Raw genomic sequence first — 26,828 nt, forward strand, 5'->3', positions numbered from 1 at the left:
CCCGTCTCGCTGGATACAGCCCTCGGGCTGGCGGAGCTGCCCTCCGGGCTCCGTGCGCTCCACCCACCCGCGGGGTCCGCGGGAGCCGCGTAGCAGTTTGCCTGGCAACCTGTGGCGTCACACGGAAGCTGCCTCTGGGTTGGCTAGGAGCTCTGAGAAGGCGGGGACGTTTCCGGCTCTTAGGGGGTTTTGGAAAAAGATAGGGGGGGCGGGAGGTGACGGTGGGCGGGAAAATAGCCGGGACCGACCAGTCTTCCCTCACTCCAGGGTCTTTCCGCCGGCGTTACTTGCCCGCCCGTCCTCCGCTTTAAGCTGAAGCTCCCATACCCTTCCCCTCTTCTCTCGCGCCCACCTCGCCTTCCTCCGCCACAGACACCTGGCGTCCCAAGACGCTCCCCTCCCGCGGTCCCCTCCTCGTATCCTTCGCCTCCCCCTGCACGGCGTCCAGCAACCACCGCCCCCATGCAGAAAGCCGCAGGTCCCCCTGCCGGGAAGGGCGCCAACGTCCGGGCAGCCCTCCAGGGCCTTCCCGGTCTCCCCACCCGCCCCCGCTGGGGCACCCGCCCCCTCCCCCGCCTCCGGTGCCCGGCGCGCCCGCTCCGGGAACCACGGCGGGGAGCCGGCAGCGCGCGGCCCCAGGAGGGGTCCCAAGCGGCCGGGGCCCCAAACCTGCATGTAGGTCCGCGCCGGTTGGGCAGGGCGGGACTCCGGAGTCCCCGAGCCTCAGTGCCCCCCTCCTCCTCACGCCGCCTCTGCGCCCATCCTGCCTACGCTGGGAAACCGGACTCTCCCGGCTCTGGTTTCCCGAAAACGCCTGCCTTGCAGATACTAAGAATGGTTTTCTAGACCCTGTCTCCCCCACCATCCCTACCCGCCCCCCACCCCCACCCCGATACCAGAGTCCTGGCTCAGAGCCCCGGTCCACTTCAAACCCCAGTCCCTTCCTATCCCTCCGCCTAGGACCTAAGAGTCCAAGCCCTCATCCTCCTTTCTCTGGGATCCAAGAATCTGGACTCCGGGTCGGTTCTGCACCCGGACTCAGGAGTCCAGGCCCCCACCTCCCTCGGACCCAGGAGTCCCCGCCTACCGCACATCCTCCCTTAGACCCAGGTGTCGGAAGCCCAGCCCCCCTCCTCCCTGGGGACCTGGCATTCGGCCACCTCTCCTTGTCCAGCTGTTATTTCTCGCCTTTTAGAACACACAGGCGGAATGTGGGGCGGCAGGGGAGGGTGGGGTGGAGAGGCGCGTCTATGCCTCCCGGAGCCTCCTGGGAGTCTCCCGACTCCTTAAAGGGCCTCCCCTGGGGGCCCACCTGTCCTCCCTAGGGCCCATCGGGACACCGCTGCGGTCGGAGGAGCGGGAGGAGGTCCGACGTCATGCCTGAGGCAAAACCAGGTGGCTTGGGGGAACTCCTTCCCTCTGTGGAGACGCAGTCCTGTTTTCACTGGGGTCTCTTCCTTCCGTGGGGCTGAGAGAATGGGGTGTCTTCTCCCATTGGGGAGGGGAGGGTCCCATACCTGTGTTAGGTGTGTGTGTGGGGGGGGTGATTCCCTTTCCCTTTGTGGTGGCGGGGGTTCCTTTCTCTGCAGGGAGCTGGGGGCTTATCTCTGGGTGCACGTGGAGATTCTCTGTGAATCAGTCTCTCTCCTCCACGGGGCTGGAAGTCCTGCGGCTGGAGACTGCAGGGTTTTGGCGGGGTGATCGGGTCCTTTACATTTAAGGATGCGGTCTTCTGGGAAAAGGACCTGGGTCACTTCTGTGAGTGAGAATTGGGACCTTTTTCTTCAGGGAGATGAGGGCCGGTCCTTGTGTGTCTAGTTATTAGGGGTCCCGGTCTGCGTGGTAAGGCGAGTTCTCTGTACAAAGATGAGGGCCCCTCCTTTGGATGGGGTGTGGGGCTTCCCAGTGTAGGAATTAGGGGACTTTCTCCCTATAGAGGCTGGAGAGCCTTTCTCTGTGTACAGTTTTCGGGGCCCTTCTTTGAATGGGACTGGGGGGCATTTTTTTATATGCGAATGGGATGGGCTTCCTCTCTATGAAGCAGTGAACGGAGGAGATACAAGCCCCCAGAGAGGACCCTTCCTCCTGGGCTGTCCAGTCGGCTGGTACCAGGCCAACCAGGCTGAAGGGTGGGTGTCCAGCCCCTTGCTGCAGCTGGGGTCCTGTCGGGCTGGGCTCCAGCAGGCAGGGCGTATGAAAGATGCTATGGTCAGCACCAGTATCCGATTTCCAACCCAGAGGAAGAGCTAATTATACCGTCAAGACCTAAAAGGTCAGAGCCGGGTGGCCCGGGTGGATGAGGCAAGGCCTTCCCCGGGGAGGGGAAGGAGAAACCGGATCCACAGACTCTCGGATTAGAGATAAATTTACACCTGGACGGCTGGACTCCAGGATCTGAAGGAGGCGGGGCCCGGGGGCCTGTGCTCAGGGGTTCTGGAAGAGAAGACGGAGCGCGTGCTCAACCGGGAATGTCTTCTGCCTCACAGCGGCCAAAAAGGCCCCAGCGGGCAAAGATGCTGCTGCCAAGCCGGCTCCCAAGGAAGCGCCCCCTCAAGAGGCCCGTGCAGCGCCCTCTACAGGTGAGATAGATGGCGCTCCCGCGGGCCGAGCGGAACCTGGCGGCTCATCCGCAGGTTCGCGGGTGGTACCTCCCCGCCCTCTCCTTCGGTCCGTCCTCCCCATAGCTCCCGGGCTGACCGCCCTCCCCTACTCACAGCCCTGCAGGGCTCCCCAGTGCTTCTAAGGCGGAGCCTAGCCCCTCAGCCTGGCCGTCAAGCCTCCAGCAACTGGCCGATCCGTCCGCAAGTCCCGCCCAGCTCTGAACGCCCCAGCCCATGCTGACACCTCTCCTACCCTTTTAAAGCCCCAGTTTAAGACCATCCGGATCTCAGATGGGGAAATTGAGGCCCAAACGGGTGGGGGAGCCTGGACACCCACACACCTGGATGACACGTTGGTCTCTCCCAGGTCAGGAAAAGCCATTTTGCCTCCAAGGTCTTTTTGATGCCGTGCAGAAGAAGGTCCTATCATTCGCTCTAAACCCCGCCCCCCAAATGGCCTGCCGCCCCCCTCCCCGGCCCGCCTCAGACCCCCACCCTCAACCCCGGGTCTTATCTCCTGAGCAGAAGCCCCACCCGAAGACCAGTCTCCCACCGCGGAGGAGCCCACCGGCGTTTTCCTGAAGAAGCCAGACTCCGTGTCGGTGGAGAATGGTGAGGGGGCCCTGCGCGAGGAGGGGGTGGGGGTTTGGGGGCTCCTGAGTCTGAGGGAGGTGGGGCCGGAGGCTCCCAGCGTCCCAGTCCGCTTTGTAGGGTCTTACGGTTCCTGCCCGACCCTCCTTTGCCACCCCTTTCCCCTCTCCTCCCAGGAAAGGATACTGTGATCGTGGCCAAGTTGAATGGGAAAGAGCTGCCGGCCAAACCGGCCGTCAAGTGGTTCAAGGGGAAGTGGTTGGAGCTGGGCAGCAAGAGCGGTGCCCGATTCTCCTTCAAGGAGTCCCACGACGCTGCCAGCAATGTGAGGACCCCATGGGGAGGCGAGGGCGTGGGGGGCAGGGCTGGAGGTTGTGCGGGGCTGCTCGGTAGAGGTTGTGTGGGACAAGAGGGGAAAATGTTCCGGTAGGAGCAGGCTGCGTTTGGGCACGGGGTGTGCATGCCCCCGGGAGCTCTCAGGGTCAGGGATGTGGGCCCCCACAGGTCAAGATTGTCCAGGCATGGGAGGAGACAGCTGGCCCTTCCTGGGGGGACTTGGAGAGTGGTGAGGTGGGCTGTAGGGGCATGGGGTGGCACCGGGAGTCGTCACATGCACTGGCACCCCTGGCCTGGCCCCCAGGTGTACACGGTGGAGCTGCACATCACGAAGGTGGTACTGGGGGACCGCGGGGATTACCGCATAGAGGTCAAAGCCAAGGACTTCTGTGACAGCTGTGCCTTCAACATCGACGTGGAGTGTATGCTGGTGGGGTTGGGGGCCAAGGGTCTTGGGTCTGGGTAAGGGGGCAGATCTGCTAGCCAGGTGTAGGGATAGAGTGTAGAGGTGGGGGTGAGGTGGGCCCTGGTTTTTGGCGGATGGAGCACAGAGGCAGGGATCAGGGTATTCCAACCTGGAAGGGAAGTGAAAGTATTAGTCGCTCAGTTGTGTCTGACTCTCTGTGACCCCATGGATGGTAGCCTGCCAGCCTCCTCCATCCATGGGCTTCTCCAGGCAGGAATACTGGAGTGCGTTGCTATTTCTTTCTCCAGGGGATCTTCCCGATTCAGGGATCGTACCTGGGTCTCCTGCATTGCAGGCAGTCTCTTTACCACCTGAGCCACCAAGGAAGCAGTTCAAAATTGGGGAGAGAGTCTACCATCTTAGAGCCTGTTGAGGTGGAGATTTGGGGGTGAAAAGGTTCAGGTTTTGGAGGTGTGCATGTGAGGCTTAGGAGGTGAGTTGTGTAGATTCCAGGGTCACAACACACAGGCTTGAGAGAGTGGCAGTAAGGGTTTGAGAAGTGAGGGTGTCCCAAGTTTTGTTTTTCAAATGTATTTTCCGTTTTATTGTCTATTGTTTATTTCATGTGAGTCTAAGGGTGAACGGGTTGAGGGTGGGGGTGTACAGGATCGATGGGAGGTTACACAGCTTTGGGGGCATGTGTGGAGCTCTGAGGGTGTACAGATTTTGAGGAGTCTTCAGCCCAGGTGGTGGGGGAGCTTAAATATGGAGGACACAGGTGCTGAGGTTGCCCCCGCCTGGGGAGAAGGCTCTCAGCTGGGAGATACAGGCTGCTGAGAGAGGCTGGTGCACGGCAGGGAAACGACTCTACAAGCAGAGGGTGTCCAGGTCTGAGAGAGAAGGTGTGTTGGGCCACGAGATGGAGGGAAGGGGGCCTGGGTGAGGTTGTGCAGGCCTGGAGGAGGCTGTGCAGGCCTGGAGGAGGCTGTGCAGGCCTGGAGGGAGGGGCACTCTTGGTCTTAGATCAGGCTTTGCCTCCAAGCTCATCTTCTCTTCCCCCATCACACCTCCCCAGCACCCCGTCAGGACTCCGCTGGGCAGAGTCTAGAGAGCTTCAAGCGATCGTAAGTGACCCTGGGCCCTGGGGAGCAGCAGGGGTGTGACCTGGTGCCAAGTACCATGGGAGGGTCTCCTTTGGGGGGCAGCTGCGGGAGAAGGGGAGGATCAGGGAAGCCTAGGAGTGGGGATCCAGGGTAAGCCTGAGAGTCGGGACCTTAATGAGGTCCACACTTCCTTTCAATGGCCACAGGAGTGAAGCAAAGTCAGACACCGCGGGTGAGCTGGATTTCAGCGGGCTGTTGAAGAAGAGGTGAGTCCATTCTGCCTGGCATGGAAAGGAGAGATGGGGGCTCAAGGAGAAAGATGGTAGGTGAGGTTCTCCTGCCCCCCTTGCCTCCCCACTGCTATCCTGGGACTCCATCCCCCCTCCATCTACCCGCCCCCCACCCACCCTGCCACCTGTCCATCCACCCATCCACTCACACCTTTACCTTCAACCCCACCCAACCAATCATCTGCCCATCAGTTTGCTTGCCTACCCACCCTCTAAGCCATCACCCCTCACATCTACGTTCCTGTCCACTCAGGCTCTGATTCACCTATTCATCCACCTGTCCACTCACCTCCCCACCAGTCCATCCACTCATCCAACCATCCAACCGGCTACTTATCTATCCATCTACTAATCAACCCTCCCACTCATCAGTCTGCCCACTGCTCTGTTCATCCAACCAGCTACCTGTTTATCCACCGACAGATCTGCTTATCCACCTACATACCCATTGCCCATCCCTCTGCCCACATATCCATTCATCTACTCGCCATCTTCCCGTCTGTCCACCCATGCCTTGGCCATTACACTCAGCCCCTCGTTCACTGACCTGTTCATTCGTCCTTCACCCACTGACCCCATCCTCCACTTCCCTACCTATCGAGGCGTCTGTCTATCCACCTTCCACCATCCGTCGTCTACCGTGCATCCACCTTCCCATTTGTGACTCTTATCTGCACCTGCCTCTCTCTTTCAACTGAGTCCAACATCTCACCCACCCATCCTAACTCATCTACCTCCTCATCTAGCCAGGCCTCCCTCTATCAACTGTTCAGCTCTTCAGTGGCGCACCCATCCACCAGATCACTCTGTTAGACTCATCTGTGTGCTGCGTGCTTAATGGCTCAGTCATGTCGGCCTCTTTGCGACCCCATGGACTGTAGCCCACCAGGCTCCTCTGTCCATGGGATTTTCCCAGGCAAGAATACTGGAGTGGGTTGCCATTTCCTTCTCCAAGACTCATCTATATGCAATTGTTATTGTGTAGGTAAAAAAAAAAAGATTGAATATTGGCCACTTTGTATGATTCAACATGATGTTTGTCCAGTCACTCAGTTATTCATTATCTGCTGGCCCATATATCCGTCTTTCCATTCACTCATCAATCCCCGTAATGAAATCGCCAACAATTCTATCTACCAGTTGATTTATCTGTTTGTCTTTACCCAGACATTCATCTTCCCAGCCATCTTCCATCAACATATTCACCCAGCCAGCTCCTCCCAACTCACTCAGCTGTTCTCCATCAACCCATCCACCTATCTTAATGCCATCCATTCTCTACCAATCCATCCATCCATTGACCTGTTCATCCATCAGCCTAACCATCCATGGACTCTCCACCCACATATCAGTCCCCCACTTAATGCTCTGCCCATCAATCCAGATAGTCACATGTCCCCAGATTTGCTCACTCATCTATCCTTCCTTTGTTCCCTTCCCTTCCTTCCTTCTTTCCAGAAATCCACTCACTCACTCTCTCACTCATCAAACATCTTCTGAGGCCTCCCGTCTACCAGGCCCTGAGCTGAGATCAGGGGAGAGAGAGGAGTTTGACTGGTTCCTTGATGTTGGGTTGCTCGTTGCCTTGGGAGGATGGGTCTGGTCCAGCAGACACGGACACACACCAGGACTGTTTAGTGTGGTCGGAGAGACGGTCCCACGAGGGCCTTGTGAGAGCCCAGAGTGAGGGCAGCTGCTATGCTCGGAGTATAGGGAGTGCCTCTGGAGGAGGGAGCTCTGGTGCTCGGTCTTGTAGGATGAAGGGCAGATGGAGAGGTCATCCAGGCAGGAAAACGTTTTGCGCAAAGGCTCAGGGAAGCAGGAGCAAGCCCAGCACATTCAGGAGAAGGCAAGCAGGGTGGTTTGGGTAGCGGGGCGAGTGGGGATGGGTCAGAGGGTGAGGTTGTGATTGGGAGGCTTAGCAGCTGGGGCTTCTTCCTTGGAGCATTGGGGAGCCACGGAGGAGTTTTGAACAGGGAAGTGATGGCCCCTGATGTAAGGGTTCAGAAATAGCCCTTGGGGGCCAAGGAGGGGACAGACTGGAGGGGAAGAGATGGGATGAGGTCAGGAGGCCAGGGAGGAAGGAGGCTGGGCGATGGACCAGGTGGGACCGGATAAGGAATAACAGGCGCAGAGAGGGCAAGTGACACAGAAAGTGGGAGGAGAAGGCAGGGGGAGACCCTCACTTCCTCACCTCCCTAGTGCCCCTGACCTGTTCTCCCCACCTTCAGGCAGGTGGTTGAGGAGGAGAAGAAAAAGAAGAAAGATGACGATGACCTCGGCATCCCGCCAGAGATTTGGGAGCTCCTGAAAGGGGCGAAGAAGAGCGAGTATGAGAGGATTGCCTTCCAGTATGGCATCACCGACCTCCGGGGCATGCTGAAGCGGCTCAAGAAGGCCAAGGTCGAGGTCAAGAAGAGCGCAGGTCAGTGCTGGTCTGAGGGCAGAAGGGCCCTGCCCATGGGGACTCCAGCATCGTGGGCAGCCAATGGTCAGACCCTGGACTTATCTTTGGGAGGTCCCACTCTGAAGAATAACAGAGAGCCCTGTTCTCAGGGGCCTCCAAGTTCATAAGAGGGTTTCTGACCTTGGTGGCCTAGGGGGGGAGCCTTGATGGCTCAGAGCACTGAGAACATCTCAGCTCCATCCCACTCACATCCCTCCATCTCTAGCCTTCACAAAGAAGCTGGATCCAGCCTACCAGGTGGACAAAGGCAACAAGATCAAGCTGGTGGTAGAGATCAGCGACCCAGACCTTCCCCTCAAGTGGTTCAAGAACGGCCAGGAAATCAAACCAAGTAGCAAGTATGTGGTGGGGGGTAGAGCCCGGGTTGGGGGGAAATCCAAGTCCCAGAGAGAGGAAGAGTCCAGAAATAAGACTGGCTACTCTTAACCCAGAAAGGGCACTCCCTCATCCATATGAAAAATACAGATATTGATACCTGGGTAGAAAAATAGACAAAGGCAATGAAGAATAGGAATTCAGTTAGAAGAAACCCAAATGGCTGATACACTAAGTACATATTCGACTTTGCAAACACAAACACCATCACCAATAATAATAACACAAATAAAAACAGCGGTCTTGGGACTTCCCTGGTGGTTTAGCGGTTAAGACTTCACCTTCTGCTGCAAGGGGTGTCCGGATCCCTGGTAGGGGAGCTAAGTTCCCGCATGCCTCAGGGCTAGGAAACCGGAAAACAAAACAAAAAACAATGGTCTTTCTGCTCTCCAATTGGACAAACACTTTAGAAAATGATAAAGCCTAGTGCTGGAGAAGACGTAGGAAAACTGGTCCACAGATTGGTGGTGGGAATGTGTATTGGCAAATCTCCAAAAGGGTAGTGTATTCACTTTTAGACTGTGCAATGCTAGGTATTTTTCATAAGGGCCTAATCATAGTTATGCATATTTAGCTGCAAGGATGTTCACTGGATCGATTGCTGCTGTAGCAAAAAATGGAAAACAACCAAAGCATACAGTTCCATACTAAGGTGCTGTGTTGTTGCTAAAAAAGATTCTAAAGTTGACACTAACATGGGAAGCTGTTGAAGGTTAGTGTTATGTGCAGAAGAGTTCTCATTTCTGCTACACAAAATGTAAATCTGCATATAGATTTTATATAAAAAGATTGAAAAGACAGAGGTCAAAATGTTTGTAGCAATTATCTCTTGGCAGAACAATTATGGATGGGTTCTGCTTTTATTAATTTTCCCTTGGCTGTGTTTTCTACATTTCTCATCGTGAGCATTGGGGATGTGATGAAAAGTTATGTTAATTAAGATGCAGGTTAACTTGCTATAACAAAGCGTCCCCAGAACAGGGTAGTTCAGAGAGAAAGATGTTTCTAGCTGATTGACCTAGATCCAGGTTCCGCATATTTGGATACAAAATTTCTTATGGCATTGTCCTCAATGAATGATTGAAACTGGGTCATGGGCACAACTGTATCTATCAGATAGGAAGAGGGAAGGAGAGAAGTCTAGAACAAGCGTCACAAAATTAGAGATGACCTAGCAGTTATGCCCGTCTCCTCCACTCACATTCTGTTGATCCAAGCTCAGCAGTGTGGCCATCCTAGCTGCAAAGGAGTCTGGGAAATGTAGTTCTTTAGGTGGGTTGATGTGTGTCGCTGCTAAATAGAAGAAGGTGGATATGGGTGGACAGTTAGCGTCTCCGCCGTGGTTTTTCAGATACTAGAACTTGGACCATTGACCCCTTTCCCACACAACTTGGCTCTGAGAGGAGTGGCTTGTCCTGAGAATAGATGGGTGGATGGAGGATCCCCTCTGTGCCCTGGGTTGAGCTGAGACTTTTGCTCCAGATACGTGTTTGAGAACGTTGGTAAGAAGCGAATCCTTACCATCAACAAGTGCACACTGGCGGACGATGCTGCTTATGAGGTCGTCGTCAAAGATGAGAAGTGTTTCACTGAGCTCTTTGTCAAAGGTGAGGCCGAGATTTGGGCGTGAGCTTGGGGAGTGGGGCTACTGGCCTCCTGTGGGGCTACCAGGAGACTACTGACCTCCTCTCTCCCCATGCCCACAGAATCCCCAGTCTTTAAAAAAACATTTTATTTTGTATTGAGGTATAGCAGATTAACAAACAATGTTGTAATAGCTTCAGGTGAACAGTGAAGGGACTCAGCCATACATGTACATGTATCCATTCTCCCCCAGACCCCCCTGCCATCCAGGCTGCCACATAACATTGAGCAGAGTTCCACGTGCTATTCAGTAGGTCCTTCTCAGGTATCCATTTTAAATATAGTGGTGTGGACATTTCCATCCTAAACTCCCTAACTATTCTTTCTCCCCATCCTTCCCCCTGGGAACCATACGTTTGTTCTCTTAATCTGTGAGTCTCTTTCTAGAACCCCCAGTCTTGATTGTCACACCCCTGGAGGACCAGCAGGTGTTTGTGGGCGATCGGGTAGAAATGGCAGTGGAGGTGTCAGAAGAAGGTGCCCAAGTCATGTGGTAAGTGACTCTTGACCCCTGATCTCCATACGGATGCCCACAGTGTCTTCGCCTCAGCCTCAGTCTTTAGGATCTCTCTTGAAGGCTTCAGACCTTTACCCAGGTTTCTGGGAGACCTCAGCCTTTCCCTATAAATCCTGATCGTCACTCATGACCTCTTCCTGAAACTTCTGACCTCTGCTCTTCCAGGTCTTTTCCTGGATCCTTGCTATTTCTGATTCACCAAATTATTTATTCACCCATTCAACTAATTATCCATCGTTTGGTCCATTCACTCTTGTATCCATCCATCTGTCTGTCCATTTATCTATCCCGTATCCATCCACCCCCCCCATTCATCTCACTGATTCAGCCATCCATCTCATCCATCCACCCACTCACCCATCTATCCATCTATTTACCCATTCTTACATCTATTCCCCCACCCAACAAGTATTTATAGAGCACCTACTGTGTGATGGCACATTTCAAAATACTGGAGATAAAATGGGGAGAAAATATATCAACATGGCTTCTGCCCTTATGCTGTTTATGATCTGGCAAATTGCTGGGGCATGGTGTGTGTGTGTGTGTGTGTGTGTGTGTGTGTGTATTGGAGACAGATAGAGGCATTAATCAAGTCATCACACAAATAATTATCAACGTTCTATTTTGACAAGTATATCAGAGGAGCAATAACTGATGCTGTAACCAGTTTTTAATCGGAGAGAGGGACTCGGGAGGTCAGGGAAAGCTTCTTGGAGGAGGTGACAGTTGAGCTGATATTCAAATGATGAGGAAGTACAAGTGAAGTGGGAGGAGTGGTGCAGGCAGGGAAGCAGCGTCTTCTGAGGCCGTAATATCTGCCACATCTCGGTGACCCTGAACTTCCGCTAGAGTCTGACCTCTACTGTGACCTCATTTCCTGTCTCCTGATCTCCAGCGAAGTCCTGTGGCCTGTGACCACTTCTTCCTGATTTTCTCCTCTGACCTGTGACCCATCTACTCTAGACCTCTGTCAACCTTTCTCTCGCCTCCTTTTCTTGATTTCCCTTCTGACCCCTGATTCTTGCTCAGGACTGTCTGACCCCTGGCTCACCTCTGACATCCAGACGCCGGGCCAAACGGATTCCTCACTTCCCCCTCCCCCCAGGCTGAAAGACGGCGTGGAACTGACTCGGGAGGATTCCTTCAAGGCCAGGTACCGCCTCAAGAAGGATGGGAAGCGTCACATCCTCATCTACACGGAAGTGGCCATGGAGGATAAGGGGCACTACAAGGTCATGACCAACGGCGACCAGTGTGAGGCGGAGCTCATCGTGGAAGGTACGGGGCCTCCCGGGGGCTGGGGCAGGGGCCGCGCTGCGCGTGCTTCAACACACAGCTCCGAGGTGCCCAAGCCCCAAGTCTTGGCGCTCTCCCTGACTCCTTCTTTCCCTCCTACCCTACATGCCATTCACCAGCAGATCCTGGGGGCTCCACCTTCAAAGGATATTCTGAATCTGACAATTTCCTTCCACTCCCGTTGCCCACGCCTGGCCCAGGTCTCCCTCCCTTTATGCCTGGACTGGTGCAGTAGTAGTCTCTATGCTGCTCGTTGTTTCTACACCTGTGCCCCCACCTCCATGCCAGCCAGAACAATCCTTGTAAAATGTCGGACGACGGAAACGGGATGCATTCTGTGGTCTAGCTCACGGGATAGGACCCATGTCAATTTCTGGTGCAGGTGACTACATTTACAAGAGATGTCACCACCCCCCCCCCCCCCCCCGCAACACACACACTCCTGTGAGCCTGTAGTTCTTTTTTTTTTTTTAATATTTTTATTTTATTTATCCTGCTGCAGTGGGTCTTCGTGGTCACTGCGGGATCTTTAGTTGAGGCATGTGAACTCTGGTTGCAGCATGTGGGATCTAGCTTCCTGACCAGGGATCGAACATGGGCCCTCTGAATTGGAAGCATGGAGTCTTAGCCACTGAGTCACCAGGGGAGTCCCCTGTAATTCTTAAAAAAAAAAAAAAAAGCTTGAATCATTGATGGGCCAGATAAATGATGATATATCCATCTGTAGCCATAAAAAGAACTCTGTTGATTTGGAAGGGTTTCCAACATATATTGTTAGGTGAAGAAGCAAATATGCCACTATTTGTATGGAAGGGAAAGAGGAAGGAAGGGACAGAGGGAAGGAGGGAGGAAAGAAAAGAAAGAAGGAGAGGAAGGAAGAAAGATAAGAGGGAAGGGAAGGAAGGAGGAAAGAAACTGTATGCACACCTTTGCTTTTACGGCTGTGAGCTGGCTGCTTGGAGACTGGATAGGGCCCTGTACAGTTGGCGGTGGGGAGGTGAGCGATCTCCCCCTCTATACTTACATCCTCTTATCATCTTATTTTTTTCATAATTGTATTTATTTATATTTTTCTGGCTGTGCGGGCCTGCATTGCTGCGTGGGCTCTTCTCTCCTTGCTGTGCGCGGGCTTCTCACTGTGCTGGCTTCTGTTGCAGAGCGCAGGCTCGGGGATGTAAGGGCATTCCTAGCTGTGGCTCACGAGCTCAGTGGTTGTGGCTCCCGGGCTCTAGAGCACAGGCTCAGTAGTCGTGGGGCACGGGCTTGGTTGCTCCACGGCATGCGGGATCCTCCCAGACCAGGGATCGAACCCGTGTCCCCCGCGTTGGCAGCTGGCCTCCCCACCACTGAGCCACCAGGGAAGCCCCTATCATTTTATTTTTAACCCATACAAGTGCATTGTTTTATTTAAAAAATTAAAATTAAAAAAAAAAAAAGTAAGTCAGATCCCAGCCATCTTGGCAACACTTTCCACCTCCCTGAGTCAATGCAGAGCCTCGTCTGTGGCCCTTGGGGTCTGACCCTGCCTGCATCATCTCCCTCGTCTGCCTCCCTCCCTCCCTCCGCGCCAGGCTGCTGGCTGTTTTCCAAGTTGATAAGCCTGCTTTCCGGTGCTGGGTCCTTGCACAAGCCACGCCCTTTACCTGGGGGCCTTCTGCAGCCTCCCTGCCTTCCCCAGGCCTCATCACTCCCTCTTGCTGTTGTTCAGTCGCTAAGTCACGTCCGACCTGCAGCATGCCAGGCTTCCCTGTCCTCCAGTATCTCCTGGAGTTTGCTCAAATTCAGGTCCACTGAGTCGGTGATGCCATCCAAGCAACCAGCACTCCCTCCAGTTTTTGGTTTATGTGTTTTCCGTTCAGTATCTGTCTCCCCACTAGAATGTGGGCTCGTGAAACCTACAGATTTTTTTTTTCTGGGTTGTTTCACGGCTGGATCCCCGGAGCCAGAGACTGTGCTTGGCCCATAGTAGGTGTTGGCGAATCCTCGCACGGACAGACTGCACCTCGATGACCCCGTCTCCTTCCCTTCCCGTCCAGAGAAACAGCTGGAAGTCCTGCAGGACATTGCGGACCTGACGGTGAAGGCCTCGGAACAGGCCGTGTTCAAGTGTGAGGTGTCCGATGAGAAGGTCACGGGCAAGTGGTACAAGAACGGGGTGGAGGTGCGGCCCAGCAAACGGATCACCATCTCCCACACGGGGAGGTACGGAGTGTGCTGTGCACGTGGCCCGTAGACCTCGTGGTTTCAAAGAACAAGGGTTTAGGGAATTCCCTGGTGGTCCAGTGGTTAGGACCCAGTGCTTTCCCTGCGGTGGCTTGGATTCAGTTCCTTGTTGGGGTACTGATATCCCACAGGCTGTGTGGTGCGGCCAAAAAAAAAAAAAGAACAGGAGTTTATTTCATTGTGAGCCTCAGGCGTGGTTGGAGGCTGGCTGATCTCGGATGGCCATCATCCTGGACTCACTCAGGGTCTCGGCTAGGATAGCTGGGCTGCTCCCGTCTGGTCCATGGGACTTCTCATCCCCCAGGAGGCTGGGTGTCCCACGAGAGAGCAGAAGCCAACAGGGCCTCTGAGTGCCATGTGCTGTCCCTGCATCACTTCTACCGTGTCCTAAGGGACAAAAGAGGTCACAACCTGTAGGTTTCCTTGCAGGGGTCACCACTCCAGGGAGGGAAATCTGTGGCCATGTTTGCAGTCGGCTTTGGCAGGGAGGGGACTTCCCTGGTGGTCCAGTGATTAAGACTCTATGCTTCCAATGCAGGAGACAGGTTCGATCCCTGGTTGGGGCTCTAAGATCCCACATGCCATGTGATGCGGAAGACATTAAAAGAACGGAAAAAAAAGGGAACTAGTTTGGAAGGGACAGTGTCTAGCTGGGAAACAGGACAGAAATTCAAAGCATAGCAGGTGGACGCCTGACATCAACACCTGGTAATCTGTAGGAATACAGTGTCCCGGTGGGTCTCCCAACAGCAGCTTTTGACAGAACGTAGCCTTTCTCTGGGTTCTGTGTAAGGACCGCTGCCTGCTGGTGGTGTCAGCAAGGGCGAGAGTCAACGCTAACGTGTTACCGTGTGCTGGGGAGCCTTCTGAATGCTTTACAGGAACCCCCTCGTAGACTGTCAACGTTACCCCTGCTTCATAGGTGAAGAATCAGGGGCAGGGAGAGGCTAAGTGACTTGCCCAGGGTCACACAGCTAGTAAGGAGAAGAGTGGGATTGGGTTCCAGTTACTAGCATTGCGTTGGGCACGTGGATTGTACCGCGGAGTGTGTTTCTCCGCGGTGGTCCCCAGGACGACCTAGGCTGACCTCTGCCCTGCCCTCCCCTAGGGTCCACAAGCTGGTGATTGATGACGTCCGGCCTGAGGATGAGGGAGACTACACGTTTGTACCCGATGGCTATGCCCTGTCCCTCTCGGCCAAGCTCAACTTCCTGGGTGCGGGTGGCTCTGGGTTTCCCACCTCCCCCGGGGGGCTCAGATGCTCCCCTTCAGGATTGAGTTGCCCTAACTGTACATTGGGGGATAACAGAGGGTAGGTGGGATGTCGTGGGCCTGAATCCACCCCCACCCCCCACGTCCCAGGGTGACACCAGGCCCTCCCCTCTGCCTCCAGGGTGTGAGGGGGGCATGAGGGGCCCCATAGACCTAACCATCTGGTCTTCTTCATCCTCCAGAAATCAAGGTGGAGTACGTCCCCAAGCAAGGTAAGGACCAGGGGCTGCTATGGTCTTTAAGCAGGAGGCTGGACCCCCGGGTCTGTGGGAGGAGGGGCTGGGGCCCTGGACCCCGGGGTCTGTGGGAGGAGGGGCTGGGGGGCTGGATCCCTGGGTCTGAGTCGGGAAGGGCTGGGGGTCTTGACCCCTGGGTCTGAGTCGGGAGGGGCTGGGGGCTGGACCCCTGGGTCTGAGTCGGGAGGGGCTGGGGGCCTGGACCCCTGGGTGTGAGGGGGGAGGGGCTGGGGGGCTGGATCCTGGATCTGAGGGAAGAGGGAGCTGGGGGCCTAGACCGCTTGTTCTCTAAGGCTGTTGGAACCCAGCTTCCCAGGAGATCCTCTGGAGGGGTTAGGAGGCCCAGCTGTCCACTCCCAAGTTGCCCAGACTCTCTCCTCTGCCACCAGAGCCACCCAAAATCCACCTGGACTGCTCTGGGCAGACCTCGGAAAATTCTGTCGTGGTCGTGGCTGGAAACAAGCTGAGGCTGGATGTGTCCATCACCGGGGAGCCCCGGCCTGTCGCCACCTGGATGAAGGAGGATGAGGTGTGGTGTGGCCTCCCCGGTGCCTTGACCTCTCCCTCTCAGCCCTGCTGGGTGGCTTTAGGCAAGCTGGTTCCCCTCTCTGAGCTTCACTCTCATTGTCTGTAAAATGAGGAGTATGATTCCTTCTTCAGAGAGACGAAGACTGGAGATGATATTTGTTCATCACATGGTACTGGCCCAGCACATGATGGGTACTCCATCTGTCCATCCATCCGTTAACCTGGTACTCCATCAGTCAGTCCAGCCATTCACCAACTCATCCATCTAACCATCTTTCCATTCATCAGTTCATTAATTGATTAGTTCATTCAACAATCAACCCATTTGTCCATTTATCCATGAATTAGTCCACTTATCCATCCATCCACCCATCCATCTATGCATCCATGCAACGAATATTTTCATCTTGTATGTTCCAGGCCCTGAGACAGTTCAGTTTTTCTTCTTTCCTCTGGGCTTCAGTTTCCTCTTCTGTAAAATGGAGAGACTTGACTCAGTCTTCATTCATGCCTTCACTCAGCAAAGCGCCCCCCCTTCCCCCACCCCGAGGTTCAGGTTCTGTGCTCAAGCACTGAGGATACAACCAGGAATCACATGTAACCCCTGCCTTCCTGGAGCCTGCACTTCTGGAGAGAGGCAGACCGGTGCCCAAAGAGCCACAGTCCAGGGTGATCGGGGCTGAGCTAAAGGGAGGTACCGGAAACTAGGAGGATTCAGAGGCTGGGGCCACACACACCTTCCTGAGGGTATCCAAGAGGGCTTCCCAGAAGAGGTGACTTCTGGGTGGGTTCTAGAGGATGGGTAATGATACAGCAGGTCGAGAAGTGGGTCAGGGCATCGTACGCCCCAGGGATCAGCTCTGTAACATCTTGGGGATGAGACAGTCTGGTGTGTTTAATGAAGGGTGGTGTTTGCTGGAGGGTGAGGAGGGCAGCGGGGGTGGTGATGAGGCTGGGGGCAGGCCCACCAGGTCCTCTGCGGCTGGGTCCACGGGGAGCCCCTGGAGACTGCTGAGCAGCGCAGGGGCAGAGGCCGGTCTGGGTCTGGAGAGAAGCAGATGGAGGCCACCTGGTGGTTGTGTTCAGGTGTTCACGGGCACCGAGGGCAGGGTCCGCATCGAGCAGCGAGGCGACATCAGCAGCTTCGTGATCGAGAGCGCAGAGCGAGGCGATGAGGGTCGCTATACCATCAAGGTCACCAATCCCGCAGGCGAGGATGTGGCCTCCATCCTCCTGAAGGTTGTGGGTAAGCGCGGGGGTCCTGGGGGCTGAGCCAGGGGGTGGTCCCCCAAAGCCCCGAGGGGTCCTCTGACCATCCTGCCTGGACCCCCTGCCCCCCCAGATGTCCCAGACCCCCCGGAGGCGGTGCGAGTCACTTCGGTTGGAGAGGACTGGGCCGTCCTGGTCTGGGAGCCCCCCAAGTATGACGGGGGACGGCCGGTCACCGGTGAGTGCTTGTCTTCCAAAGGGCCATGACCGCTGACCTCCCCCGCTCCCCGACTTCTCCTTGACCTCCAAGAGTCCTCAGCAGCCTCAGTGACCACCCTTGGAGACACGGTTTTCCGTCTTCAGCATCTCACCATCCCCTTGCCTTCCCGTCGTCCTTTCCTCCCCAGTGACCTGGGAATCCTGGCTTTTGCTAACAGCCGAGGATTTTCCGTGACCCCTGACCCCCTGATTCATGACCTGTGATCCTTCTTGATCCCTGGCCCCATGTGGGTGACCTCTACCTGCTCTGTGACCCTAACATTCATGGCCTCAGACCTCTCTGGGTCATGTAACTTTCTGCTGCGCCCTTGACTGCCCCCCGACTGACCTGTGACCCCAAGCCTCCCCATGACTGCCCACACTTCTCTCTGCCATGGGGGGCTTCCAGGATACCTCCTGGAGCGGAAGAAGAAGGGCTCCCAGCGCTGGATGAAGCTGAACTTCGAGGTCTTCACGGAGACCACCTACGAGTCCACCAACATGATCGAGGGCATCCTCTACGAGATGCGAGTCTTTGCCGTCAACGCCATTGGGGTCTCCCAGCCCAGCATGAACACCAAGCCCTTCATGCCTATTGGTGATGCCTCTCTGCACCCTCCCTGAGTCCCTGCCCACCCCTGACCCATGCCCCGCCTGTCACTGATCTCGGACCCTACATCCAGGCCTTGCAGTCTCGCAACTCTGCTGACTTCTGTCCCTCTCATCCAACAACTCAAGGCTTTGACCCCCCAGCCCCATGCACTCTTCTGATCTCTTCCCCACCCAGTACATCCGCCACTCACCTTTATGATCCTGGACTCCGTGCTGTCTCCTGAATGTGTCCTTGACCTCTGACCTCCCATGCTGACACCCATCCCTGCCCCTGGAGACCTCACGATCCCTGGATCCCACTGCCCAAGACCGGCAATGCCACATCCTTGCTTGCTGACCTCTGAGTCACCATATTGATCCCTTTCCTGACCAGAGACTCCAGCTCTGACCCCTGAGCCCTCGTTAACTCCACCCCCTTTCCCTGGAATCTTACAGCGCCCACTAGTGAACCGCAGCACCTGACTGTGGAGGACGTGACTGACACCACCACCACCCTCAAGTGGCGGCCCCCAGAGAAGATCGGGGCGGGCGGCATCGATGGGTACCTGATCGAGTACTGCGTGGAGGGCTGTGAGTCACCCCGTCTGGCCTGGTGGGGGGCAGTGACGCAGGCAGAGCCCCAGTGGCCGTCCAGTCCAGGGACTGCTCCTGGGGCAGATCTCTGGCGTAGTGAGCCACCCTTCTGTTTGTGCTTGCTCGAATCTGGGCTGGGATGGGTCAAGCCAGGCCCCCAGTGACCAGCTTGTCCTCTGTCCCTCCCTCTCTCCTTACCCACTTCCTTCCTTCCTCTCCTACACACATTCTCTGTACAGCGATACCATTTATGCATCCTCCAAGTATTTATTACCCTTCCTCAATTCTATGCACCCACCCACCCAACCTTCCATCCATCCATCCATCCAAGTACTTATTACTCCCTACACGCCCTTCTCCTCGGTTCTATCCACTTGTCCATTCATCTACCCATCCCATCAGTCTTTCATTCTTCCTTTCTTCTTTTCCTCCCTTATTTCTCCCTCATTCCTTTCCTTCTCTCTCTCCCTCTCCCTTCCTTCCCTCCTTCCTTCTTTCCTTCCTCTTCACGACCCAGTCATCCATCCAACCATCTCTCTATTCATCTGAAAACTGTTTGGATCATCCAGTTATCTACCCAACCAGTAACATATTTTTCATCCTTATATCTATCTCTTCACCACTTTCTTCTTTCCCTCCCTGCTTTCCATCCCTCTGTTTGCCTACAAGACCATTTAACTGTCTAACAACCTGTTGTCTATCTGTCCATCCATCGATCCATCCATGCATCCATCCATATTTCCACACATCTCACCCTCCATCCTTCACTGAACAAACTGAGCTGTTCTTGGTGTCAACAGCTCCGTGACTCCATAACAGGCTCAGTGCCTGGGCTCTGGGATGTCTCCAACATGGTCCTCTCACAGAGAAGACAGTGATGCCATATCCCAGGCCTTAAGTCAGACAGATGTGGGCTCCAGTCCTGGCCCTACCCTACAGTTTTTAACTGTGTGACCTTGGGCAAGTCTCAGCCTCTGCTTCCTCATCTAAAAATGGCGAAGACAGTTCCCACCTTGATGGGATGCAGTGATGACCGCATCCGGGGATGCACGTAAATGATGGATGCTTGGACTCTGGTCAATTTCTTCCCTTTCTCTTCCCAGCACTCTTTGCTCCACTCCTCCCCTTCCCCTCCCCTTCCCCTCCCCTCTCCAATCTGTGTTTCAGAATCTACTTTTGTTAGAGTTCACCCTGTCAACTCTTGCTCTGATCCATAGTAGCTCACCAACCCCCTGCAAAGAAACCAAGATGGAAAGTCACCTATTACAGAGGCAGGAAATCCCAGGGCGCCCTCTCGAACTACCACTCCCAAGTCTTTACCCTCTCTGACCTTCAGTTTCCTCACTTCTAAAATGGGGATAACTGCGGAGGCAGGAATTAATGAACTAACATTAATCAGCTCCGGCTTGGTCCTGAGACAAGCTCAAGAAATGTCAGCTGCAGCTAGGCCTTGCGGTGGGGCCCGGAGGCGCTGAAGGGACACGGACCAGAGGGGGCCCCTAGGAAGGTCCTGAAGGACGCTCCCCAGCCTGTCTCCTCTCTCATAGCTGACGAGTGGATCCCTGCGAACACGGAGCCTGTGGAGCGCTGCGGCTTCACCGTCAAGAATCTCCCCACAGGAGCCAAAATCACGTTCCGCGTGGTCGGGGTCAACATCGCGGGCCGCAGCCAGCCGGCCACCCTGGCCCAGCCGGTCACCATCCGGGAGATTGTGGGTGAGCACCTCCTGACCCCCTGACCCTGCTCTCCAAAAGACCAAGCTGGTGTGGTCACTAGGGCCGCCCCCTTGTCGCCCCTAGTCTCTGTACCTCCGTAGGATGTCCCCTCGCACCCCCGCCTGGCGCTGAGCCCCTCCCTGGGTTTGTACCCTCAGAGCAACCCAAAATCCGGCTACCCCGCCACCTCCGCCAGACTTACGTCCGCAAAGTCGGGGAGCATCTCAACCTGGTTATCCCCTTCCAGGTGCGTCGAGCTGCGGGTTGGGGGGGTGGGGCACGGAGCGGGGTGCAGGGGTGAGGAGGGGTCAGTTCCTGCGGGTCAGACCCAGGCTGACCAACGCATCCCACCCCGCCCCTCCCCGGGCAGGGAAAGCCGAGGCCGCAGGTGGTGTGGACCAAGGGCGGGGCGCCCATAGACACCGCCCACGTGCACGTGCGCACCAGCGACTTCGACACGGTGTTCTTCGTGCGCCAGGCGGCCCGCTCCGACTCCGGGGAGTACGAGCTCACGGTGCAGATCGAGAACATGAAGGACACGGCCACCATCCGCATCCGGGTTGTGGGTGCGCGGCCCGCGGGCGGGGAGGGGAGGAGAATGAGCCGGAAAGTGGGGAGGTTGGAACGGAGGAGGTTGGGGCAGAAGGGGAGGAAATGCGAGCGGGATGCCAAGGCAGGGAACCTGAGACTCTCCAGGGGTGGGGATGGGCGGGCGGCCCAGAGGAGTGAGGCGCCGGACATTTAGAGATGCTTGGGCTGACTTCTGACAGCCCACCCACCCTCCAGAAAAGGCAGGGCCCCCGGAGAATGTGATGGTGAAGGAGGTGTGGGGTACCAACGCGCTGGTGGAGTGGCAGCCCCCCAGGGATGACGGCAACAGTGAGATCACCGGGTATTTCGTCCAGAAAGCCGACAAGAAAACCATGGTGAGCGAGGGGCCGGGGGCGGCGTGAGGGTAAGGGGAGAAAAGCTAGGGAGATTGTTACAGCAGGCGTGCTGTTCCCATTTCCCAGCTGCGGAAAACTGAGGCGCTGAGAGATCCGGGAGAATGGGTCGGGGCTGCGAGGAAAGACTTTTTGGCTGAGATTTGGTGCATAATAGGTTTCTTTTTTTTTGCCGCACCGTGTGGCTTGTGGGATCTTATTTTCCTGGCCAGAGACTGAACTTGGGCCACAGCAGTGAAATCGTTGAGTCTTAACCACTAGGCCACCAGGGGAACTCTAATAGGTTTTCTTTTTCTTTTTATTGAGGTAAAAGTCACCTAACGAAAATTCCCAGGTGGTGCTAGTAGTAAAGAACCCACCTGCCAAAGGCAGGAGATGTAAGAGACTCGAGTTCAATCCCTGGGTTGGGAAGATCCCCTGGAGGAGCGCATGACAACCCACTCCAGTATTCTTGCCTGGAGAATCCCCATGGACAGAGGAGCCTGGCGGGCTACAGTCCATGGATGGGGTCACAAAGAATCGGACATGCCTGAAGCAACTTAGCACGCATACATGTTTAAGAGGGATTTCCCATCTTCCCACTGTTGTGCAACCACCCCCTCTATTTCATTCCAAGACATTTCCATCACCTGGCACGGAAACCCCGTGTCCCTCAAGCAGTCCCTCCCCTTGCCCCCACCCAGCCCCTGGCAGCCCCCCATCTGCATCCTGTCTCTGTGGATGTGCCTATCCCGGGCATTGCGTCTGGACACGGTCACGCGCTGTGAGCCTTTGTGTCTGGCTCCTTTCAACTCGGCATCATGTTGTCCAGGTTCACCCACGTTGCAGCTGGTGTCCGCGCTTCACTGCTTTTCGTGGCTGAGTGCCATGTTTGTTTGGTTAGTTTTGGCCATACCACTTGGCTTGTGGGATCTTGGTTCCCCAGCCAGGGATGGAACCTGTTGCCCGCTGCAGTGGAAGCACAGTCCTAACCACTGGACCGCCAGGGAATTCCCCTACCAGTCCCTGGCTGGAACGGACCTTGTTGGACCTTGTTTTGCTTGTCTGTTCAGCCGCTGAGGGGCACTGGGGTTGCTCCCGCCTCCCGCTCGTTGTGAACAGGGCTGCTGGGAAGGGCAGGTTCTGTGAGCGAGGCGTCTGCTTTCCTGACGCCCTTCCTGGGTCCGTGTCCCTGACCCTCCCAGCCCCTCCCTGTCCCCTGTGCTGCAGGAGTGGTTCACAGTTTATGAGCGCAACCGGCACACCTCATGCACCGTGTCCGATCTCATCATGGGCAACGAGTACTATTTCCGAGTTTACAGCGAAAACATCTGTGGGCTCAGCGACTTGCCTGGGGTCTCCAAGAACACAGCCCGGATCGTCAAGACAGGTCTGGCCACCCCCACCTGCTCAGGGCTAGTCCTGGTCCCCCGTCTCTCTCTGGGTTTTTTTTTTTTTTTTTGGAGTATAGTTGATTTATGATGTGTTAGTTTCAGGTGTACAGCCAAGTGATTCAGTTCTACATATACATATATTCATCATTCTTCAGAGTCTTTTCCTACACAAGTGATTACAGAATATTGAGTAGCATTCTCTATACTATACAGTAGGCCCTGGTTGGTTATCTGTCATATATACAGCCTCTCTGGGGTTTGTACTTGACTCCTCTGATCATCCCCCTCCTGGACTCAGAGCTGACGGCACCTGGTGCTGGAGGAGAGGTGGTCGGAGACAGTCAGGGTCGGTCCCCTCACAGGTGCATCTCCCCTCCCCCAGGTATGACCCTCAAGTTGCCCGAGTACAAGGAACATGACTTCCGAACGCCCCCCAAGTTCCTGACGCCTCTAATCGACCGGGTGGTGGTGGCTGGTTACGCTGCAGCTCTCAACTGTGCCGTGAGAGGCCACCCGAAGGTGCCGTGCGTGTGTGTGTGTGTGCGTGTGTGTGTGTGTGTGACCCTGGGGGAACATCTTCACCTTCCAGGATGAAGCCTCCTTGCCTTCTCACCGCATGGGCTTCTCCTCCCTGAGTTCTCTCTCGTCTGCTCATGGGATTTACTTTTAGTGAAAAGTGTTTCCTTTGTTTGTATTTATTAATTTTGTCTGTGCCACCTGGCTTGGGGGGGATCCTAGCTTCCCAAACCAGGAATTGAACCTGTGCCCCTTGCAGCAGTAGTGTGGAGTCTTAACCACTGGACCACCAGGGACGCCCCAGGATTTGCTTGCTTTTCACTCACTTCCTGTCTCTCTCCTCTAGCCAGAGCGCAAATCTCAGTTCATTACACTCCGACTTCCCTGGAAAACAGGAATTTTGGGGTGGAGGGGTTCTAACACTTCAAGGCCCTGTCCAGTTTCCAGGGTGCTGTCTGGGAATGCGGATACTTGCAGTCTTGAACTCCCAAGGGCCCACCTAGACCAGGGGCTGCAAACTATGGCCCTCAGGCCAAATCTGTCAGCCACTGGTTTCTCGAAATAAGACTTTTTAATCCTTTTTTTTTCTTTTGTTACTTTGCTTTCACATTGCTAAATAAGATTCTGTTGGAACACGGCTGTTCACACTAGTTTGTGTGTTGTCTCTGGCTCAGAGACCATAGGGCTCAGGAAGCCTAAATCATTGACTGCCTGACCCTTTTGACACATTTTGCCATCTCCTGGTCTAACTCCAATTTTTAGCATCAGCCCCAGTAGGCCTACCATGGATTCCATCACTGCTGTTTACTGTTTTATTCACTAACTCCATTTATTCATTCATCCCATTCATTTATTCCCCTACCAATTCATTTATTTATTCAGTTCATCCATTCACTTCATTTGCTTATTTACATCATTCATTCTTTCATCCTTTCAACACACATATTTCAGAGATTTTGTATGTGCTGGTGCATTGAACAAGGAGTTCCTTTTCATTGGGGAAGACGGCCATTCCTCTGAAGTCACACGTGCGTGCGTGCTAAGTCGCTTTAGTCATTTCTGACTCTTTGCAACCTTATGGACTGTAGCCTGCTAGGTTCCTCTGTCCATGGGATTCTCCAAGCAAGAATACGGGTATGGGGGCTTCCCTGGGGGCTTGGATGGTAAAGAATACTGGAGTGGGTTGCCATGCCCTCTTCCAGGGGATTTTCCCAACCCAGGCTCCGAACCCAGGTCTCTTACATCTGAGTTGACAGGCGGGTCCACCTGGTTGACAATGAAATGACAAAGGGTGGGGACTTCCCTGGTGGTCCAATGGGCTACGAATCCACCGTACAATTCAGGGTACGAGGATTCGATCCCTGGTTGGGGGACCAAGGTCCCGCGTGCCAAGGAGGAACTGAGCCTGAGCTCCGAAATAAGAGTCTGTGCATCACAGCAAAAGATCCCGCATGACGCAACTAAGAGGCAGCCAAATCAATCAGTTACTCAAGAAAATTAGAAAGGGTGGAGGGTCTGCTAGGGAAACGCAGGCATTGTGAGAGTGTGAAGTAGGCATTCCTGTTCCAGTCTACGGCCCGGAAGTGACATGGGAGCGGAGACCTCAAAGGCAGGCAGGTGCTGTTCGGGGACCTGACCGGTCTGAGGAACAGCAAGGCCGCCCATGGGTTGGACAGAGGGAGGGAGAGGGCGGGAGGTGAGGGCAGAGGACCGATGGGGCCAAATCACAGAGCGCCTGTGGGCCACCACAAGGGGGAGCTCTTGCTCTTCTTACAGAAGAGGAGACGGGGGTCAGAGAGAAGTGACCCAGCCACGATCAGCCAGTCAAAATAAGGGGGTGGGAGAGCCAGAGGGAGACTCCACACTGCCTCCCAAGGCCCCATTGTGCCTCCGTCACGCGGCTTCCTTGTCTGCTCCGCTCAACAGCCCAAGGTGGTCTGGATGAAGAACAAGATGGAGATCCGCGAAGATCCCAAGTTCCTGATGACCAACCACCAGGGGGTCCTGACGCTGAACATCCGCCGCCCGGCCCCCTTCGACTCGGGGACTTACTCGTGTCGGGCCGTCAACGAGCTGGGGGAGGCCCTGGCCGAGTGCAAGCTGGAAGTCCGAGGTGAGCCTGGGGGCTGGGGGGGCGGGGGTGGAGCGTTATGCTGCACCCGCCTGACCCTCATCCACGGCCGTTACAAAGCTGACGGTGCGGGGCAGACCTGCACCCTCTAGGAGTACGATTGGGAAGCCGATTCAGGCCCCAGCAGGGACACTGCCATGTCGGGGCACAGAGGCAGCACAGGGTGTTGGGGGTAGCGTGGGGTGGGGTAGCACCTGACCCCTCCTGGGCAGGAGTCTGAGGTTCTTCAGAGGAGCTGAAGGACAAATAAGAGGTGAATGAGGATGCGAAGAGCTTAGCAAATGATCACTAAGGCTCGGGTGCAGCTGGGGAGGTGTGGGTACACAGCATCGAAACCGTCATGGACGGAGGCAGAGGACCGGGGCGGGGGGTGGCCGGGAGAGCCCGGAAGACAGCCCCCGTCCACGGCCTGTCCCCAAGCTCTGTGCCTCCCGTCCCTGCCTCTCTGCCCCACAGCCTCAGCCTCCTTTGTCCTCTTCCTCCTGAATTTGACCCCAGCCCCCTACACCCCGCCTCCAGTCTCTCTCCAGTTCCACCCCCCGGCCCTAGAGGGCGCTCTGTACCCACGGCTGACCTGCGCACAGCCCTCCTAGGGCTCCCCCAGCAGCCCTGGGACCCTTCAGCCTGGTGTCAGGGTCCTGAATCTGCCATCCCCAGCCCCTCTCTAGCCTCAGGTTCCCCCTCCTGGTGCCCTCCGTTTTCCAGCCACACCGAACAGCTGGGGGTTGGACAAACCAGCTGTGCTTTCTCCTGCCCCTGGGACTTTGCACATGCCATTCTCTCTCCTGCCTCGGGCTTCCGTCCAACACACATCCCCCAGTCAATACTTGATGGGGAGGCCGCTCACCAAGTCCCTCAGAGGTGGCTGACGTTCACATAGGCCTCCAGGGTCCCTCCCTGGCCGGGACGCCCCCCGGCTGTGATGACAGCCCAGCAGACAAGGGACCACTCTCCACGCACCTCCTGCCTGTCATTTTAAAACACCGCCCTGCCCGGCCGACCCAGTTCCTAGTGTTCTGCTGTCCCCTTATCAACTATTGAATCCGCTCAGAAAAATGCCTTCTTCAGGATTCCAGTGAGGGCTGGCCTCTAGCAGCTGCTCAGAAGTCAGAACATGCCAGCTTGGGATTCAAAACTACAGGAATCAAGGGCTCGATGAAGTTGGGTTAACCTGGGGTCCAGCTGGGTGGGGAAGGGAAAACTTGACTCCCTCTGCTGGCCAAGTGAATCTAAAGGGCAGAGGCTGGGGCAGGGGTGGGGGGCACAGGAATTTTTACCACCCTCTTCTCTTCCCCCCCCACAGTGCCACAGTGAAGCTCTGTCCTCCACCTAACAAGATGACTAACTGGCTGCTGAGCCCTAACCCAGACCTCCCCGGACACGTTTCCCTTTCCCGAATTATAAGTGAGAAGATGGCAGTCTTGTCTTGACACCCGTGTGTCTGTCCTTCTTGAGTCTGTGGCCCCGCCTTCCTTCTCCCATAGGTTTAGTCACCTGGGGGTGGGCGGTGGGGCAGCCAGGTTGGAATAGCAACCACCACTGCGAGGCAGCCCTGGTGAAGGAGACCATGTCGAGGCCGCCATCTGAGAACAGCTACTTTAGGGAGGCTA

The 26,828-nt window shown here is 55.6% G+C and overlaps 1 protein-coding gene across 1 annotated transcript; it reads left to right on the plus strand.

Moving 5' to 3' along the window:
* Window positions 1-1,376: 1,376 nt before the first annotated feature.
* On the plus strand, window positions 1,377-26,605 carry MYBPC2 (myosin binding protein C2). The gene is made up of 28 exons (XM_068992490.1): window positions 1,377-1,395; window positions 2,487-2,579; window positions 3,126-3,212; window positions 3,368-3,516; window positions 3,832-3,949; window positions 5,009-5,057; window positions 5,243-5,302; window positions 7,558-7,751; window positions 7,999-8,131; window positions 9,651-9,775; window positions 10,200-10,305; window positions 11,438-11,610; window positions 13,665-13,830; window positions 14,960-15,066; window positions 15,306-15,335; window positions 15,749-15,888; window positions 16,974-17,133; window positions 17,230-17,334; window positions 17,764-17,952; window positions 18,402-18,536; window positions 20,087-20,254; window positions 20,413-20,501; window positions 20,625-20,820; window positions 21,041-21,180; window positions 22,408-22,567; window positions 22,954-23,090; window positions 25,014-25,200; window positions 26,522-26,605. The coding sequence occupies exons 1-28, from the start codon at window positions 1,377-1,379 to the stop codon at window positions 26,530-26,532; spliced, it is 3,426 nt and encodes a 1,141-aa protein (XP_068848591.1). The 3' UTR covers window positions 26,533-26,605.
* The last annotated feature ends 223 nt before the right edge of the window (window positions 26,606-26,828 follow it).

Source organism: Capricornis sumatraensis, chromosome 20 (genome assembly GCF_032405125.1).
Source record: "Capricornis sumatraensis isolate serow.1 chromosome 20, serow.2, whole genome shotgun sequence".
NCBI classification, from domain to species: domain Eukaryota; kingdom Metazoa; phylum Chordata; class Mammalia; order Artiodactyla; family Bovidae; genus Capricornis; species Capricornis sumatraensis.